Genomic DNA, 20,144 nt, shown 5'->3' on the forward strand with positions numbered 1-20,144 from the left:
TGGAAATACAATGTTGTAAAGATCATCTTGGGACCGTGTCACCACTGCTGTCTCAGTACTCTCACTGTATTTTCACTCTGTCATCCTATCAGTTAACTGTTGGGGCTCTGAACATTCCTCCTCTGGCCTGCAGCTTGAGTTGCTGTTATATTCCATGTGAATTTTTGGGATGGTTCCTTCACCTGGAAACTGCTCCTTCTTATATCCCTTCCTTTCTAACCACCCCATCAAAGCTGACCTTTTCCATTGTCTGTAAAGAATGACAGAAAAGTTGGTTCAAACAGACGAAGTAGGCCCATGATCTTCAGGCTTGTGACATGTTAGGTATTGGTAGAAACTTGACCCTCTTCACCCTCATTGCCAGGTGGTCTGCCACAGACCCCTGCCACAGCATGGTGAGCATTTCAATATCTTGTTTTCCTCCATTATCGCAACGTCGGTGCTTTACCTTTGGTAACCTCGGTCTCCAACTGTCAAAACACACACATTAACTCAGCAGGTGAAACAAAATGGCCACAAATCAATTGCTGGGTCCCCTATCTGTGTTCCCTCTGGTGTCTGCTGTCCTTATAACCCAGGCCTCAAATAATCCGAGAAAGCATACAGCAGAACAAACCACAGTAATGCACAGTGCAGAGGGTTTACCAGTAGCTGAATGAAGAGGTCTGACGTTGCTGCAACATCAGGCAAAAGAAGTTTTCCAAATGGGACTCCTTCGTGCAGCAGGTAGACATTCATTGAACCAGTATAGCACAGGATGCGTATATTCTGGCTTTAAAAGGATTATTACCATCATCAATCAATTTACCACCAACCAGCACACCATTTGCTCCCCAGATTGCAGTCACCAGCCAAAGACTGAAACTCTTGGACTATACCAGCCACTCATCTAAGCCTCATGACTTTCCAAAGATACAAGACAGACCATTTGTGAGCACATATGCACATCACATTTAGCAGGAGCAGTACTGAAAACCGAGATGTCATGCAGATGCATACAGGCTGTCCACCTCATGCAATGCTACACTGTGTGGAGATGAAAGCCGGCATCTCTGTGTGCTTCAGCTTGTTCAGGATTCCTCACACACCCTTTTACTCTCTTCAGCATTAAGATGACTTCATATAACTATTTCCAAGGAAATGCAGAGCGTCGCACAAATCCTTCTGCAGTGCACTTTCGGATCTCAGCATCAGGTGCCATCACATTGCAGGCGTAACCTGCAGCTGCACCCAGCCTGGAAAGCCTCACTTCCACAGAAACTGCCTCCTATTCCCTGAGGATTTATAGTTTCTTCATTTTCCAGTGGAGACCACTTTCCCATTTGGTTAGACACCAGGAATTCAGCGGATCCTATGGACCCTAATCCTACGGTCTACAACAGATAAATCATGCATGTTATATTCTGTCAATCTGATTTGAGCACTACATTTTTTCTAGCCTACTGGAATACTGTACTACACAGGATATGTGTTGAAGGCTTTTTTTTTATTATTTATTTTGAACAATATTAATGAACAAGAAAGATTTTCATAGTCATCCACTAAGCTAACCCTGAGTTTGGAAACTATCTGGTAATTCTGACTGAAATTCAGCAAGTACTACCAAAGCATATAATTTTTTCTAGTCCTGGGATGCAATACTCTGGGCTTTTTCTCCAAAATGATAATTTTGAGTCAGTAATATAACATAAGCAGAGGAACAAGCTGTTATAGATCTGGTATCGGTAACTAGACATCCAAAGCCACACTTGGTCTGAATTTGACTAGATCCTGATCCTCAGATGAGCAGACATCACAATCCCATAATGGCAGAAAGAATATTATGCAAAGACACCTTCCAGAATTTCATAGTGTTACTGGTGTGTATTAAGCAGCAACATTCAAAACCATATTCTGAAGCATCCATTTCTTCCTTTTTGAAATATATGAATCAAAAACAACTTGAATTAAAAAGAATCCAAATGAAAAAGAGAACAACAGCTAACTATACAGAAGCAGAAGAGGAACACAAGCATTGCCCAGAGGATTTTTGGTTTAAATTCCTACGTGATCATGAATAGTTAGTTTTTTTCCCCTAAATAGACCCTAAAAAAAAGCAAACAAATTTCACACCAAATAAGATCAATCATCACCAAGACAACTCCTTTCCCCCAAAGACTTCTTCTGAGGGCGATGTAGTATGCCATTTCCTCATCTTGAAATATGGGCCTCAAATATAGTGCCTATCTCACATTGCTGGGAGCACAAAATGCAGGATATGCCGAGACAATTTCACCTGCAGATGAGTGTGCAAACAAACAAACAAACAAAAAAGCATCATACTTGATATTGTAACTATACAAATATTGGTGATGTGTTGATTATGTTAGGTCCAATTATCAAAGATAACTTAGAGCAGGGAGTTTGGGGCATCCTTCTACTGCTAGCAGGTACCTTTATGGCATGAAGGATCTACAATCCACACGTGGCTACACGTCCACGGTCCAACCATGCAGCTCAAGAACCAGGGTGCTATTATCACCTCTTAAAACAACTCTTCTGCAACTAAAAGTTCTTACCTTGGTAACTGCTATATTTACATGAGTAATTTACTTTTTCATCTGGTAAATTTGGGGGTTCAACACCAGTATCAGCTTCAGATTGTGTCAAATTTCAACACAGCCACCTGAAAACAAGATTATGCTTTCTGTTGAGGGAAATAACCCCCACATTTTTTCCAAACACTAGAAACATCCATTCTGCGAGAGCTGAAGCTCCCCAGAAACCAAAAGCCTTGTAAAATAATTTTCATTCCCCAGTTCACCCTGACATTTGTCCAAAGACAAACAAAATTTTCATTTTCAGCCTCTCGTTTGATGTTATTCCATCATATGTCCCTATGATTTCACATAACGAGCCAAGTTTAGATTAGAATCACAGTAACTCATTTAAAAATTCCTCCAGAATGAAGAAGGCAATTAGCGGAGGGCCCTCTCTGCATAGGAAAGTGGAATAAGTCTTTAAATAAAAAGTCATTAACAGACTGAAAAGCACCATGGAGCTACTTGCATCTGGAGCCACACAGCACTACGATCTGAGCAACAGCAAAACATGAAGTACTGTTGTGGGTGTAAAACAGAGCCCCTGATATTTTAAAGGCCTCTTTGCAAAATAAAGTGTGCTTCTATGCACTCTTATTATTATTAAGGTCTAAATACCTGATCCATAAACAGATGCAGCTCATCAATTGTACATGTGTATCATCTTAGTTGCTATTAAAATAAGCACTACCACCAACAAAATGAAAGCCTAGCCAATGCTTTTTACACCTTAAAGCTGTTTTTTTGTTTGTTTGATTGCTTTTTTGATGGTGGTTTATTTTTTGTTGTTGTTTTTGTTTTGCTTTTTTTTTTTTCTTGGGGGGTGGTGGTGGTGGTTTTTATTACAAGAACCCCACTCACAAACAAGCCAAACTGTAAAGCATGTGCTCTAGACCGGCTCAAGGAATCCACAAAGCACCACAAAGTGATTCACCAGGAAAACCACCTCAGGACAGCCTGACTTCCAGCCAAGACCGCCTCCCAACATTTTACATTGTGTTAAGCATTCAGTGATAAGATGTTGCATAAGGTAATTCCCTGTTCTGCTTCGCTGGAAGCACTTGGGGCATTTGAGAAATACACACGCTGCCATTGCAAAAGTATTGTGAAGAGGTAACTTGATATTACTGATACTTTAGAAATTGGATCAGGGTTTGAATATCTCAGGGAGAGTAGCTGGTCATCGTTTCTCAGACTTCGATCACGCTGTGACAGTTTAGACAGATGGAGGATCTTGTGCTGATGTACTGATTTTGATATACTGAATTTGGTAAGAAAAGCAGAGGTGTGTCTGCTGTGATCCCACTCTGGGATATTTCAGATCTAGAATTTATTTGTCCCCAATACATGGAGAAAAAGCTTGATCAAGTTCTGGACTGTAATGCCAGATTTTCTCCTTTAAACCACCATTACATACACACATGCACACAAAAGACAGCAGCTACAGCAGCTATTGTGCTCAGCGATGACTCTGCTTAAGGCTGACCATAGCAGATCCAACAGAGAAACAATGGAAATGACACAGAAAGCTGTATGCTTTTGTCTTTAGAACAAATAAACAAAAAACCCCACTAGTGTTTCTTGCTAAATTTTAGCGAGAAAGTCTTGCTTTAGGATTCTCAAGTGTTTTCCTTCACAAGTTACTTAAGATCCAGAAAACAACAGCCTTTATATCCAAATTAAGTGCTACACAATAATCACACAACCACCAAAGACATTAAAAGTGAATATGATCATGGGATCAGACTAGATCCCATGAACTTAGAAAAGTATCTTTGAGGAAGAAGTTAAAAGAAGATATTGTCTACTAGTAGGGGATCCAATTCATTGCGCTATTTAAGGGGAAAAACAACCCATCATTTTAAAGATCATGATGGTTATGGAAATTATGCATTAATATCTATATCTATAGATATAGATAGATAGATAGATATCTATGTATGTATAATGATTGACCCAGGACATGCATACAAACCCACATGCATGTGCACATATGTCCCAGACCTGCTTCTGGCTTGATTTTTTGCCGCAGTTTCCTCCTGTGGCTACAGCAGCCCCCACTTCAAAGGCTCTTGATGATGTCTCTGTGGGATCCAGCCTGTACCTGGCAGGCCCCCCAGCAGAGCTGACCACAGGAGCGGGTGGGCAGGGGGCACCCAGCTGGCTGTCAGCAGCTGGTGTCTGATGGAGCTGGTGTTATCAGAGGTGCTGTGACACAGCTGGTACATTCTTAAACATGTTCTAGGTGACTCAAGCTAGACCCCACGAGCTGTTACTAGTAGAAGACTAACATAAAGCTACTTTCAGGGCTCAGATTTTATTGAGCTCCCCACTTAAAAGAAATACTTCCCACGATTATCTTTTCCAAGTTTATCTAAAACACCAATGTCTGGGTTACTATTCTTTTAACACAAAAGCATAATTGACCAGCTGCCTCCAAAAGGTATTTAAGGTGTCTTCAAGATCCACCTTGCACAGAAAAAGCTTACAAGTACATAACATGAAGGATTTGATCCCTCAGCTAACATGGCAATAAAGCAGTCTGCAGTAGGAAAACAACTTGGTAGCCTTATGATTCATTTATTATTCAAATTTAACCATGAATTAACCCCCTACCACCATCCATACTTAACAAACACCTTACTCAGCTTCATAATTATCCCACCTTGAACCATCACTACATCAACTTTAGGAAAATCACATTGCAGATACCTCCTTCCAGAGATACAACATAAAGTATTTTATTAATGAAATTATTTCATCTTTAACAAAGTATTTGAAATCTAAAACAGTCCAAGGCTTCTAGGAGATTCTTGATTTATAAGTAAAAAGAGAACTGCTGAAAATGACTCCTCAAATTAGCAAATTGAATCCAAGTACAGTATCGATCGGGCCCACTCCAACACAATGCAAGTGTTTAGACTCTGGTTACTCTTTTTTTCCCCACAACGAAAAGCAGACAGCTAATAAAAGTCAGTATACAAAAGCCCTTTTATAAAACCCTTTGCAATTAAAAATCACATTTAAGGTTCACAATGCTGCAGCAGGGGAGCGCTGTCCCCTACCCCCACACACAACTACAGCCCTCGCTCAGCAGTAGATTTGTCTCAGCCACAATGGCAGCTCACAAAGAAACATCCCAGTACCGATTTAACCCACGGACAGCAGCAAGTTGCGCTACTCTACTTCAAAACGAATACATTAACTATTCATTAGCTCCATATACATATATTTAAAATACTATGTACATGTCTGGATACACTTTTAAGGAAACACTGAACTGCCCACGCTTGCATAGCCAGTTTTTAATGAGCAAAGGCAGGATCACGTGCCTGCGGTCTCTGATTCGGCCTTACCCAATCAATAACACCATCGCTTGGGCAGGGATGCTTGGGCATCCCTCTCGGCAGACACAGGCTAAGTGGCAGATGGCATTTTTGTCTCCAAGACACAACCAAGACTTGCGTTTAGCTGTTTAGGTACTTTTCGTAAGAAATTCCACCCTTAAGCAAGGCACTAATTTAGTGGGAGACCTCTACCGACTGCAGTAAAGCTTCGGTGCACCTAAGGAGTTGAAGGCCCACTGCTTACAGCTTCAGGATGACGATGGGGTTTTCAGAGATACACAAAGCACTTAAATGGAAAAGATTTGTTTTCCTATCGGTGTACTTTCCAGAAAACTATATAAACCTAGAGCATGGTATCTTTCTAGAACAGTTTAGTTGTACAACTTGGGTATAATTCTTGATTTCCAAACAAGTTGCATAAAAGATATAAATGCTTATTATTTCTGGGCATTAAAATCACAATTTTTTGGTCAAGTACCAGTTTGTGTTTTGTTTTTGTTTGTTTGTTTGTTTTTTAAGTTTGAAGAAAAGTAAGCAGTATTCAGAAACACATTAACTTCTCAATGAAAAGTTCGGCATCCAAGCTCTGCTTTTAAAGTTTTATTTTTTAAACAACAACAAAAAAAAGTCCTCCACTTAAGAAAGTTAGGTTGTTACCACCATACATACCAGAATACAAAACTGAAAAAAATCCCTATTAAAAAAAAGAAAAAAGGCAGGACTTCAGCCAAGTATTCAGCTACTTATTGCTGTAGTTGTAACTCGAGTCCATTTAAAACCCTATGTTTTGGTCATTTGTAGCGAGAACACATTTGGAACACTAGCAGCAATAGAAAACTCCCTTAAAACACAGACAGGTACACTGTTGAGTGAAAATCAGCAGAAACCATCGCCATTGGAACGTAACAAAGAATTATGTAAAAGTACAATTTAATTGGTAGCTAGAAAAGGTGTTGATTTAAAGTATTGTCCCAAAGCTTTACGTGGGCCTATGTGAGCGAAGAAAATTTCTTTTGTTCCCACTATGAAAAGACCACAACCCCAGCGCTTCTCAAACATAATGAATGCAGCCTCCGCTCTGCCTCAATGCTTTCTCCCTCCCACCCTCCTCCAGCAGGTGGAATATAGAAACAAAATAATCGCTAATTCCAAATTCAGGTGATATGCACAAACACACTGTTGAACAAAGTTTGGACAAGAAAACAGTACACCTGAGTTCAGTCATACAAACTAATTTTTTGTAAATAGTGTTAGACGAATATATCCATGTCTCTAATACGAATCTAGATGTATTTTCTTACAAAACGCATTGATAGAAATATCCAGGCAAATGCATACCATACAATAGCAAAAGCTTTAAGCCCCATTTAATAAGATGACTTTCTGATTAAAAATAGAAGGCAATTAAGATTTACTCAAAATTACAATTAAGAAAAGCTTTCACAGTGCAATGTTGAAACTGTCACAAAGTTAAGAAAATACTGATATCAAAGTACAATCACAATGTTAAGGTAGACAAAACTACTATACAAGGGCAAATCTTGTAAAATCAAAAGGAATGAACACAACATAGGGGACACCTCACGTCCCTGCTCTACATAGCTCATTTCCTAGTCTGCAGAATCCTCATTGTGTCTTTTTTTTTTTTTGACATCGGCAGAAGTCTCGTTAAAACTAAGAGATTCATTCTTCTTTGTAGACCAGATTTCAGAGCATGATTACTTCTTGAAAGTACGTTCTTCATCACTGCACAATTTCAAAGTAGTGCAATATTGCCATGATGTGCTGAGGCATGAACACATAGCCCGTGTACAGTGCCATTCCAACGATGGAAACCAGCATCGAATCTGAGTCACAGTTAAGGAAGAAAGCATTTGAAACAAAGTGCCTTACAAGTCACATAAGCATAGCATTGTATCTTTCCTGTTAACTATCTTACAAAGTTGTATTTTTAAAATACAGTGTGTCAACTGCATTCAACAAATACATCTGTAAAAGAAGCAACAGAAAACTGACAACAAGAACACTTGGTAGGAGCAAGTGACGAGCTGCACTGTGGTAGGAAGCCTCAGGGAACTGAGAATGGGCAAAAAGCTCAACTTGTGTGTTGCCTGACAGTACTTAGAACAAAAAATCTGCTGGGGTAATGAAAAATACGAGTAACGTTGTGACAAGCACCTTCCTAGTTATTTTAGCCACAAAGCCTCAGAGGATCAGCGTTGGAGTAAAGTTGTGCATTTAAATAAAGAGATACTCATTAGTACTTTACTATAGCAGATCTGCAAAACAAGCCTCACATGAAGACACCTGCTAAACAATCTCAAGATGCCCACTTTGTTAGTTGAAGTCCAAATCAGGACCTTTTGTAGAAAGTCAGATGGCAGGAGTATAGCTTATAATATACATGTACCACTAGACCGTCTCTGGGATTCTCAAAGCTTTATCTACAGAAATCATGGCACCAGACTATTGAAGGATCGCATCATTCAAAGTTTAAGACTTCAGAAATTCAAAAGTAGCGCACTCAATTAATAACAGCCTCTTGATTTCAACCACCTACCAGCAGAGATTCAGTAAGCTTAGACAGAAACACTACGAAGGGCTCTGAAGATTAACAAACAAGATAACACTGGATAACAGTACTCAGTTTCCACAGGTGAAATCAGAGGAGCTGCGCATGCTCCCTAACTTTGAGAAATCAAGTTACCTCAGCACGTGTGTTACAAAGGCTTTGTCACTGACTTCCCCATGACAGAGTGGAGATATTCATTGTGCTTATTAGAGCGTACTAGCTTCTGGGTGTATTTTTAGTCCCAGAAGATTGCACAACGCGAGACACTAAAATGAAGGTCAGCCCATAAATCCACGCTTCAGCACCAGCGCTCGCAGTGACTCCAGAGCACAAGGAGCTGGCGACACACACGGGAGGTCGGCGCACCCTCAGCTCCCAAGGCCACTGCATCGGTGCGGCGTCCCCACGGCACCTGGCAGGCCTGGCCCAGCCACACCGAAACCACCCAGTTTGGGGGCAAAAACAGTTCTGCTGAACTAAGATCGCAAACGATACTTGGGGCACGTAGGACATTTTTAAATTAAGCAGCAATTGCTTACCTGCAACATGAGCATTTGATAAAAATATGTGAACACGCATACGCACCTTCCATTTGCTTAAATATCTTGCCCAAGTTAAAAAGATGTATAGTTAATGCAAAAGGAAAAAAATACATATTAATGACTGATCTACTTGCAAGGGAAGCAATAATGGAGGATTTTTCACTGATCCAGACATAGCATAAACAGAGGAAGGTACTTTAGTCAGGAACGTTTTGTTTTTTTTTTTATAATTAAGAGCTGCTACCTAAACAATCGTGTGCAGCAAGTCTATAAATACAAGAACAAATAAATAGTAGGTTATCTCCACTTTTACAAACTGTACACAGGAAAAACTAATCTCATCACACAGCCGTAACCTGGGAAACCACTTTTATGTAAGGAGAGCCAGTTCCTTTACAACTGACCAGAAAAAGCAGCCTTGCGCTACAACTAACACGAGATGTTGGGTGTAAGCAACGTTAATGTTTTGGTTAATTTGTCTCTTTGCCTCTTGACATTAACCGGAGGTGGCTCGGGGTCATTCACGCCAGACATCCTTTTAACCCAGGACCAAAACGGACACACTGAAGAGAAGCACTTGCGATGCCACAACAACACTTGAGGGGATGCACTGCCTGCGTGGGAGAGCTGGCTGAAGAAGCTAACCTTGGAGTAGTTTTTACACAGGTGCCTTCACGTTAGCGTCTGTCAGCCTCTTCCACTCCAAGCAAGACAAATTTGGCAGCTCGAGGATCGAGCACTCTTCCACGAAATCGCCGTGTGACGAAGCGCGACCAGGACGCGAGGCAGCTCGGCGGCGCGCACACCCACTCGGCGAAAACGCGCGCACGGAGGGAGTCGCGGAAGGCTCGTGCTAACCAGAACCCTCGGCGTTCCGGCTTACAAGCCAGGAAAAAAATAATACCAGAATAATAAAAACACACAAAGGAGACCCAACTCCCGACAGACACGGCCCCGGGCAGCAGGCAGGGCAGCGGCACGACGGGGACCGCCCGGCTCCGGCGGCGCCAGCCCCCGCCCGCTGCCCGCTGCCCGCTCCCCGAGCCCGGCTCCCGGCTCCCGGCTCCCGGCTCCCCGCTCCCCGCAGCCGCCCGGCAGGCCCGGCGCCGCCGCCGGCAGAAGGATACTGAAGACGGTGCGCTCCCAGGGCTCCAGCATGTAGAGCGCGGTGACCAGCAGGTACTGGTAGTACAGCCACGACATCTGCTTCCAGGCCGAGCCCAGCGCCATGGCGCGCACCGCGCTCTCCCCGCCCGCCGCTGGCTCCGCGCCGGGCCCAGGCCGAGCGGTGACGGGGGGCGGTGGCTGCCCGGGACCCGCCCTCCCGCCGCCGGCGCCGCCGAAGGGCCCGGCCCCGCCGAGGCCCGGCCCCGCGCCCCGCCCGGGCGCCCGCTGCCCTCCGGGGCCGGGCGGCCCGAAATGGAGGCGCCGGGCACGGCCCCGGCCGTGAGGTGGCGGCGCAGCGGGGGCGCCGTCCCCGGCAGAGCAACCCCGGGGGCCGTGCAGCGCCCAGATCAACGAGACCTCCAAATCCGACAGCGCTGGGTGTCCAGGCTAATCCCATAGGAATGGGAAAAATAAAAGCTGCTAGGGATCAACTTTGTACCGCAACTGTTGCTAACTTTGCACTTCTGTAAGGCTAATGTGGCCACACACCAGAGGGTGTTACAACCAACCCCGACTGCTATTTGGCTTCAGATACAGAAAAACTCGGAGATTGGCCTGGGACTGCATGATTTGAAAAGCCATTGACAACCTCGTTTAGAAGGCCCCCATCTAATTTAAATGAAAAACCTGGTAAAAAGGGACACACACGGAAATCGGGCACTGTGACTAAGCTGAGCACAAGGTGCAACCTCTAGGCACCGGGGCCAGGCCACCAGCCAAGACCTCCCTCACAGGCCAAGCGCGTGCACCAGATATGGGAAGCTGATACCAACCCAGTACAACCATCCTGCTTAAATCCATTTTAGATTATGTCACTGAGTGTCGTAATTCTGTTCTCACAGGCACCCCACCCCAACTTCACCTGTGCTGTTCCTACAATGGAAAGCAAGGACATACAGTCACGGGAGGGTGTACGTATTAATTATTTACATAGCTGGAATTGCAGCTACAGTACTAGGAGCTAACTGTGCAAAAGAAAACCAGTTGGCAGACAACTGAATATCATATCTATTTACGTGGCAGGATTTGAAAAGGGTTTCAATCTGTCCAGAATACATTTAGACACACTTTCTGTGCAGATTTATTTCAGCACAAGAAGAAACGAGAGCATTGGCACAATTAATACCCCCACACAACTGGCCACAAGAACTGTTGTCCCTTTCCAAGACAGATGTTGGTTGTTGCAATTGTTACTGGAGGAGTCTTGTGCTGGTGCCACTGCCTGAAAAAGTAGTGGTAGTTATGAAAGCCTCCTTTCTATATAAAGGCATACAAAGTTCAAGGACAAGTGGTGTTTTCAGCACAACTAATGCACTACTCCCATTCACAGCTGTGAGCTGTAGCGATATGGGGCAAATGTGTCCCAGTTCTGCCTGCTCCCACGCTTTGCAAGCATGGGACTGCAATTTGAGTGATAGGGCAAGCAAGAAGCAGCAGCAAGTACCCGATATGAGAAGAAAGGTAATGTCGAGAGGCACACCAGCTGCATGATTTCCTGCTACATCCACCAGCTGTTGTCCAGGTCTCTTACACTTTTTCACAACAGTACGTACTCAGAAGGCAATTATTAATATTTACTTAGCTCCTTAAAAAAAAAAAAAAAAAAATACTCCTCTGAAGAGTTTCCCCTTCTTTCCCAGCTCTATTCTAGCCCTGCTTCGGGACTGCCATCATCATCTATTGTTCCTCCTGCTACCACTGGCACTGACACTTGAGCCCTCGAACTACTTTCCCACATACTCACATTTCCAGCAGTCCAGGGCAAAGACCCTTAGCCTGGTGCTCCACAGAACTTTCATGCTGCCCCTGGACTGTAAAGACAGCTACATCATGGCCAGTGTGCCCTACAGCACGGAGTACATCTTCTATCACATCTGCTCCTCCACAGTTTTAAGAAGGAACAGGTCTTATGTTAAAAGTTGTCCATATATGCCTCCAGATTCATAACATACAGTAACAACTTATCCCACTTCAGATGGGATCATTGCTGTCAACCTACAAGTCAGGCACTCCACTAATCAGTCTGTCTGGAGGTAGGAAAAATGGGTTGGAGATCTTATCTCAAGCAGATCTTAAGCTTCAAAACAAGCAGTGCTCAATGTTAGTTGTAGGTTGCACATGCAGAGAAGGGTAAATCACACTGGCCAACAAAGTGCTCAGCAGCTACCTCAACAGTTCACTGCTTCTTTCATCAAGCTGTAGTTAAGTTTCTGCTGATTTGGAAATAGGAAGTCAGGCATCACGGTTAAAAATACACGTGTATTCTGAGCTGCTTCCTGAGAAACAAGCAGTAATTTCAGCATTTCCATGGCCACCCTAACAAGATGGAAGCCATCATTCTTCTGAATATAATAAAAACCATTTACAACATTTACTCTTCTGCCAAGCTCAAACTGCCCTGAGCTTTATACAGCTAAACTTCTGGAATGATTAAGAAAATATAAATCAATGTTGCTATGTACTAAAACTATACTTTTACAGCTTGCAAAGAGCAGTGCGATTGATTTTTTTTACTGCAAAGTACAATGTCTGTATTTTACTCAAATTTTACAAGAATTGCATGCTGTTTATTCCAGTAAGACGAAAATTCTGAAGATTTGTTTCCCTCCATCATCACCAGTGAGTGATTTCCTTGAAAAGTTATAAAGAAAAATGTGAACACTAATATTTGTACTAAAATCCTTCAAGAAAACTAACTAATATTAAATTTGCTAAAAAACAAATGTCCACGAAAGCAATTAACAAATAACCAATTAAGCAATTAACTGCATTGGTTCCAACCCATGGGATGTTCAGGGAGCTCTGAAAATTGGCCAGAAGAGGCACAGATCATGCCAGTCTGCACTGCAGGAGCTGTTGTCCACTACCCTATGTGATGTTCAAGTATTAAAAGGATTTACTTCCAGTAGGTCCTTCTGAGTTTTGGCCTCCACACAATGGTTACTCTGGCAGTGACACTACTCTGAAACAGCTGCACCGACCATTTTCCTTTTTACATCCTGCTGAACCTCCACCTCCGCTCACTGTCATTTTCCAGCTGTTCTTTTATCACAACTTCTTTTACATTAATCCCAGATACATCTAATACAGGAACCTGGTGGTCATCTATCTTCCCTTACAATGTAATTCCTCAAGGTCTCTGGGGGCAAACTAGCAGCAGACTGTGGCTCACAGCACTCAGTTTTTGAAGGGCCAAAACATTAATCAAACTTAGATTGTATTTTTTAAAATTTTAAACAAGGGCCAACTTCACCTCTGCCAGCTCTTATATCTTTCCTACTACAATTACTTGTGCAATAATGCAAAATTGAAATGACCTGGCCACCAATACACCAGCCAGCTCAATATCATCACTTCTATTGTCCATAGTGTTCGCCTCATGCAATACTGACACTAGAACAGAAGTTTTGGTGTTTTCCTCGTAGGCTCATGGGCTCATGTAACGCTGTATAAAATCAGTATGTGTAGATCAGTAGAATACAGCACCAGGGACTACAGAAGGTAACCAAAGAGTCCTATGATTTTATTGTAATCTAAATCATAAAATAGGTATGTTTATCAGGTTCCTACCTCTATTTCTGTCAATTTCTCAAAGCACGTAGCAAATTTTTTGCAGTACTATCAAAAGAAAAAAAGCTTAAAGATGAAATTGTTTTTTTAAACAGGCCATTGTTCAAGTTGAAACATTAAAAAACATGAGACTATAGAGAAATTACTTACTAACAAAAAATAAGAGTTCACCTCCTGGGAGTATGCCTGGAAAAGCAGAGAAGGATCCAACGTTAACATTACAGTGACTTCACTGACCAAGCCAGAAGCCTCAATATCTTATAGCAGAAGCTACTTATGCTTCCATAAAGAAGCCATAATTGTACTGAAGAAAGAGCATACAAACTAGCTTAATGGCAATAGAGCTGACCATAAATTTATTCTTAAAACGTGTCACCATGAAGAAAAACTACAATAGAAAAAATGGGGATTTTTCTCCAAATACATCTTTACAGTAAAAGTTCCTAATTGTGTTACTAAGCATTAATATGTCGATTTAAATGATCCATGCCAGTATCATCCATGCCAAATTTGATATAACCTAATTTTCCCATCTATACAAATAAATAATTCAATTAATGAGCCAATAATCCAAATATAATGACAATACCTTATCTTACCTACATCTATGCATATCATCCAAGAATGTCAGCCTAAGGGAGCCCAACATCCTGACTGAGAATTACAGTTTATCAGCGCCGTAGAAATGATGAATGCAGCTACACAGGACCAGTTTATACTGTCTTTATTCTAAGCAGCAGTTCTAATACATATTGAGATAATGGACAGTATATACACAGGGAATGATCATAATACATAGATCTTACATTTTATTTACAAAACTTTACATCCGCAGTGATGCAACCACCTGACAGTGTGAAAGAATATTGTTTTCAAATGCAAGCAGTTAACCATATTCCTTTCATAAAAAGGAATACAACAACAGTATCAAAAACCCAACCGCTATAAAGTTCTCTAATTAAAATGTACATTTAAAAGAACGTATTTTAAAAATGCTAACATGCCTGCATTTCTGGTACTTCACACTGTCTTAAACAGTGCAGGATTTTTTTTGCTGCTGTTACGTATTAGCTGTGGCTGGCTAGAACATTGAAGAAGTGAAAAACTTCATCTTTATCCATCACTGCCACCTCAGTTGAACATTCAGTGCATAACACTGGATGATACACTTCCTCCTCTTCTTGATTGGACTGTACAGAGGTAGTTTCTTTGCTGTGCTTCATTTTCTTGCTTCTTTTATTTAGCTTCTTTCTGTATTTCAGGATTTCCTCTTTGTTAACAAAGCAGTTCATTACAAACATTGCTCTGTACTGTGTTTTATAAGATTCATGTCTACGGAGAAGGGGAGAAAATGCAAGTCATACCACTGATAAAACTCTGCTTCCAAGAAATTGGTTATCATCACTAGAAACAGGATTAAACATAGCAAGTACCATGTCAAGGGGCTGAAAGCCAAATAAATATGAAGTTTATAAAGAGAAGTCACAACTACCAGAATCACAAAACTAGAGTTGCAAGCCTGAAATTCTCTATCTATAAATAACAAACATAGACACATCACCCTTGAAAAAGCCTGTCTATAATAAAATGGATTTTCAGCTGTCATCTACATAACAACTGTGTAGCTGGAGCACATAGCAAATTCGGGGCTGCATCAACACAGTCTCTCAGGCTGCAGTTTTAGAGCAGCCTAAACCAATATAACAGGTGGCTGCAGAAGTCCTATCTTGACTTCTGGGGCTTTACTGCTTGTGCAAGGCTGTGCTGAGCTATCTTAGTTCATCAAACTCACAAAAGACCACTCTGACAGTAAAAACAGTTTTCCGTCACCTTTGCAAACTGAAATGCTTAACTACATAACAGTCAAGGAATGCCAGAACCAGCAAACGGAAGAGACTGGGAAATAGTACCCAGCATACAGATGATTTTAGGCTGCTGTGGAATTTCACCTTCAGCTACCAAAAGTACTGAGTAAATTTGTGATAGCTTATTCCTCATTTCACAGCATCTCTTTCTCCATTACTCTCAGTGCAAAAGTCTTCTCCTTCACACAAGTTAACAATAGTAATTAGGTTTGCAGTGCAAACACTGGAGAGCTGCAAAACGTGCTTTCCAGGTACTACTTACCTGTACTCAAAACTGCAACTGCTAACACTCAAAGCAAGTAAAAATATGCTTTTTATTTATTTATTATATGCTGATTTTGCCTAATCCTACACTAAAAATTACACTTAAACATGAAAGTAATAGTTAACCTGGAATAATTTGATACCTTTAAACATCAAACTAACATATTTTTCTAAAAAGCAAAAATCAGCATGAACTTCCTGTTTAGTCTCCATGATGTTTTTTTTTTTTTTTTTAACAGTTTACCTTCTCCACTATACTAAAGTTCTTCCCTGTTCTTCCTCATCTCCATGCTGCATGTTAAACTGATCATTATCATTCTTTTAAACTAGAATTCACCCCTACATCTGATTCATCTTGTTGTTAGCTCCACCTTGCAAGGCTCAATTTATCGAACCATTGAATACACTAAAAACGTAACTGGACCAGAAGAGAGGCATTGCAAGAACACCCCTTATTGTTCAATAGTTACCTCTGACAGTCCAGGCATAACGTTGTCATGCAGGCAGGGCAATTCAAAACAGCATCGCTATTTGGAACAGCTGAAGGTTTTGTCTGTTGTTGCCGCAGCCCTTTTCTTTGATTACGATAACTACAAATTGGAGAAGGGAGGAAAGAAAGAAAAAGTGAAATTATGTGTCCTTGCTGTCACACACATCAATTCAACCTTAAAAACCTTTTTGTATTAAGATACATCAGTATGTACCTGGCTCTTTCTCAAGACCTTTTTCATTAACTCAAAGCACATAAACATAAGCACTGCATTGAAAAAACACACAGCAGTATCTTTCCATTTATTTTGTTCAGAGGATTCTCCTTTGGTGACATACATACATCTAATGGGGACTTCTGCCCAATAATGATCTGCCTTGAGAGTGCAGGTATCTTAAGTGCAATCTCTGCAGGTAACATACATTAAATGTTGTGTTTTTCAAGATTTACTTTTCCCTTCTGCTTCAACAAGCATTTTTCTAATTCATCCTTTCAAAAAAACCCTCAAGTAAAGCAGCTTTGTTCTGTTTGTATTACAAGTTTTTCATTAACATTGTGGTTATTTCGATAAGATCTATACACAAAACTGGCTTACTGAACTAGGATGATTTTTGAAAAACTTGAAGTTTCAGAATTGTGTCATTTTGAGTCAATTTTCATTATATACACATGGAAGTTTTACAGCCTTTAGATTTCATACACTGTAAATTTTAAGGCAAAAATATTCTCACGGTGTGGACTTCACAGCGTTTTTCTGTATAGTCACCACGTTCAATGAAATTTTTCAGTTTATGGTAATGCCCTCTTTTGGCTGCGATAATTTTCCTCCTAGTAGCTAGTATGGTGCTGTGTTTTGTGTTTGGGATGAGAATAATGCTGATAACACGCGGATAGTTTAGTTGTTGCAGAGCAGTGCTCACACAGAGCCAAGGACTTTCCAGCCTCTCACCGGTACCACCCTGCCAGCATCAGGTGCACCAGGAGCTGGGAGGGGACAGAGCCAGGACAGCTGACACAGAGCGGCTGCAGGGATGTCCCATACCTTACAGCTTCACAATGAGCAATAGAACTGGGGGAGTTGGCCGGGAAGGTGCACAGAGGGGGGAGGTTGCTGCTGCTTGGGGAGTGGCTGGGCATTGTTTGGCAGGTGATGAGCAATTGCATTGTGCATCACTTACTTTCTATATTCTTTTATCATCATCATCACTATTTTCCCTTCCTTTTCTGTTCTATTAAACTGTCTTTATCTCAGTCCACAAGTGTTTGTTTTTTGTTTTTTGTTTTTTTTTTTTATTGTTCCCCCCCAGTTCACTCCTACATCCCACTGCGGATAGGGAAGTGAGCAAATGGCTATGTGGTGCTGAGTTGCCTGCAGGGCTAAACCACAACAGGTAAGCCTCCTACAATTCAATTATTTACAATCTCTTACCTCCTCCTCTGTAAGTCAACCCACGCTTGGTCTCGATTGTCTTCTTCTGGGTCATATAACAGCTCATCATTGGAAAGAATCCGACGTTGTTGATGTTTTCTTTTTTTCTGGACATCCTGTGTAACTGTAAAGATTTGTGCAAGTACACGTTACATCAGTTGGACATGAGATGATTCTCTACTTAAATCAAAATGTGATTTTTTTCATTTTCCTTTAAAACATCTGCAATAACTCTAAATTAAATCAAAGATTTAGCTCATCTCTACTCCAAATGCACCACCCCCAAAGGACTAAGACATCTTACATAGATTGGCACACATCATAAATTTGCAGGAACTTTGTTGAGATAATATAGGCTGGTAATTGTCCCCAAAGAGCTCTCTTCAGAGTCCCTGACCCCTCTGTGAGGATTCTACTAGACCTGAGATAGTAGTCCTCTTAAAACACCCTCCTTTCTCCTCTCCTCAGTCACTTACCCATTTTATCTTCCTCTTCTGAATCAGAATCAAAGTAAATGTCATCGTAGTATTTCGAAGTGGAGGCATGTCCAGTCTGCCCAGTACTTGAGGAAGTACCTATATGCGTGATGGGAGAGACAAGTGGTAAGTACATCTCACCAAAAGGATAACTAATATATAGACCAGAACAAACCTCCATTTCCAAGTTAGTTTACTCAGAAGCATTCTGGGTGTGTCAAGTAACAGCTCTCCCAATTTACTCTCATATCCCAATCATCCACACTACTTGTGCTATTTCATTTATAGGTGCTCTCTCAGAGTAGAACTGCTCGCTTTCTCTGAGACGAACCCCTGGTACAGTTCAAATGAAGGTTTCTTCTATTCAGTCATGCAGAAGAAATACAGATGTGGCACATTGTCATAAACTTTGATACAAGTAAAATTCACAAAAAACAAAACAAAACAATTTGCTATATTTCAGGACCACAGAAGTTCATAAAAGACCTAGATTGATTGGCTATCACATGTTGGTCCACACCAAAAACCCTATGTTTATATTGCATGTAACAGTATAAACATTTCTATATCTCTTAATTGCAAAACCAAAACTTAAGGATCAGATTTGCCTACTAAAACAGAAAAACTATTAAACCTGCTGGATGCAGAATAAAGTTCCTACATTAAAATAAATACTACATGTATTCCCACAGAAATTAAAACACCTCACTAGGCATTCGTACTAGGTACAAAACTAGAACATGCATTCTTCCAATACCAAAGTAATCAATCTATTGCACCCAAAATAGTACACAAACGCCAGAACAGGTAACTCTTTAACACACTTTTACTATTTGAAGTAACTTGTAATTTTAAGAACTGAAGGGAGGAAGAGATAAGTATTTTTCTTGATTCTTTTCCCCATCTGATTTGGGATCTCAATCCAACATATGCTTTTCTTTTGTGCAAGAAAGGACACCAAATCTTGATAGCATCTGGAGCCACTAGAGGCTGCAACCTGCTCCTGAGACTTCCAAATACATGTGCAAAGTTAAAGAGACACCAGGGGAAGATGGAACAGATCAAACAAAGAGAATTCACAGTAAAACGGGAAATCACAAGTTCAGAAACAACAAAAGTCTTAGAAAAAGATGAAAACAGATGCATTTGTGCAAGTGGCACCTAGTGACCGTTTCTGCAGCCATCAGCCATTTTAAGATTTTTCCCCAGGCTCCAAACAGCGCTCTGCTGGCACCACAAAGCCCCTCTCCCGCTGTGAGAGGGCATCAGCTCCTTAACCAGACACCCCCTCACCCGGTTTCACGCACAGGCAGGCGTTAGGCGCGATTTACCCGTTTCTGGTGACTTCCATCTGCCTTCTATGGTTCTCAGGGTGGTGTTGAGCTCGGCCTCCATCTCCTTCTGGAACTCATCGTCGCTGGAGGACTCGCTCTCCCCGGTCAGGCACTCGCGCAGCAGCTTCCGCTTCTGGTCGGGAGTGCCGTGCAGCAGCACGTCCACCTCATCCTCCGAGCTGCGGGGATGGAAGCGTTATCTCACCACCACCACCAGCTTAACGAAACGGCTAATTCGGGCAACGAACACGCAGACTGTGGGGACACACCGGGAGGCGCCCCCCCGGTTTTCCACGGCGGCCACCCCCCTCCGCGCCCCCGCGGTTAGCGGAGGGCAGCGGCAGCCCCCGGCCGCCCTCCTGCCCTCCGTGAGGCACCTGCTGAGCGCCCGCTCCTCGTCGCTGGGCTCCTCCACCACGTAGGGGTCGTCCTCCTCCCGCAGCCGGCTCATGGCGGCCGCCGCCTCTTCCGCCCGCTGCCGGCGGCTCCGGGCCCGCCCCGCCGCCCGC

At 42.1% G+C, this 20,144-nt stretch overlaps 2 protein-coding genes across 2 annotated transcripts; both read right to left on the reverse strand.

The window, feature by feature from the left end:
* Window positions 1-5,304: 5,304 nt before the first annotated feature.
* Window positions 5,305-10,351, reverse strand: SPTSSA (serine palmitoyltransferase small subunit A). Its single transcript, XM_082761984.1, has 2 exons — window positions 10,168-10,351; window positions 5,305-7,773 (listed from the first exon to the last, which is right to left on the reverse strand). Exons 1-2 carry the CDS (start codon window positions 10,268-10,270, stop codon window positions 7,670-7,672), a joined length of 207 nt encoding a protein of 68 aa, XP_082618110.1. The 5' UTR covers window positions 10,271-10,351; the 3' UTR covers window positions 5,305-7,669.
* A 4,134-nt stretch (window positions 10,352-14,485) lies between these two features.
* EAPP (E2F associated phosphoprotein) lies at window positions 14,486-20,136 on the reverse strand. Its single transcript, XM_082762097.1, has 6 exons — window positions 20,013-20,136; window positions 19,633-19,814; window positions 18,302-18,400; window positions 17,826-17,949; window positions 16,377-16,496; window positions 14,486-15,109 (listed from the first exon to the last, which is right to left on the reverse strand). The coding sequence occupies exons 1-6, from the start codon at window positions 20,084-20,086 to the stop codon at window positions 14,845-14,847; spliced, it is 864 nt and encodes a 287-aa protein (XP_082618223.1). The 5' UTR covers window positions 20,087-20,136; the 3' UTR covers window positions 14,486-14,844.
* Window positions 20,137-20,144: the final 8 nt, after the last annotated feature.

Source organism: Aythya marila (assembly GCF_965140915.1).
Source record: "Aythya marila genome assembly, chromosome: 5".
In the NCBI taxonomy this organism is placed as follows: domain Eukaryota; kingdom Metazoa; phylum Chordata; class Aves; order Anseriformes; family Anatidae; genus Aythya; species Aythya marila.

Excerpts from the sequence above, each read along its gene's own strand:
- EAPP (XM_082762097.1), bottom strand. The coding sequence starts at position 20,086 with ATGAGCCGGCTGCGGGAGGAGGACGACCCCTACGTGGTGGAGGAGCCC. Across the intron at positions 19,815-20,012 it reads GAGGAGCGGGCGCTCAGCAG|CTCGGAGGATGAGGTGGACG; the intron begins GTGCCTCACGGA and ends CCATCCCCGCAG. Across the intron at positions 15,110-16,376 it reads TTATGCCTGGACTGTCAGAG|ACATGAATCTTATAAAACAC; the intron begins GTAACTATTGAA and ends CCTTCTCCGTAG.
- SPTSSA (XM_082761984.1), bottom strand. The coding sequence starts at position 10,270 with ATGGCGCTGGGCTCGGCCTGGAAGCAGATGTCGTGGCTGTACTACCAG. Across the intron at positions 7,774-10,167 it reads CTGGGAGCGCACCGTCTTCA|ATTCGATGCTGGTTTCCATC; the intron begins GTATCCTTCTGC and ends ACTGTGACTCAG.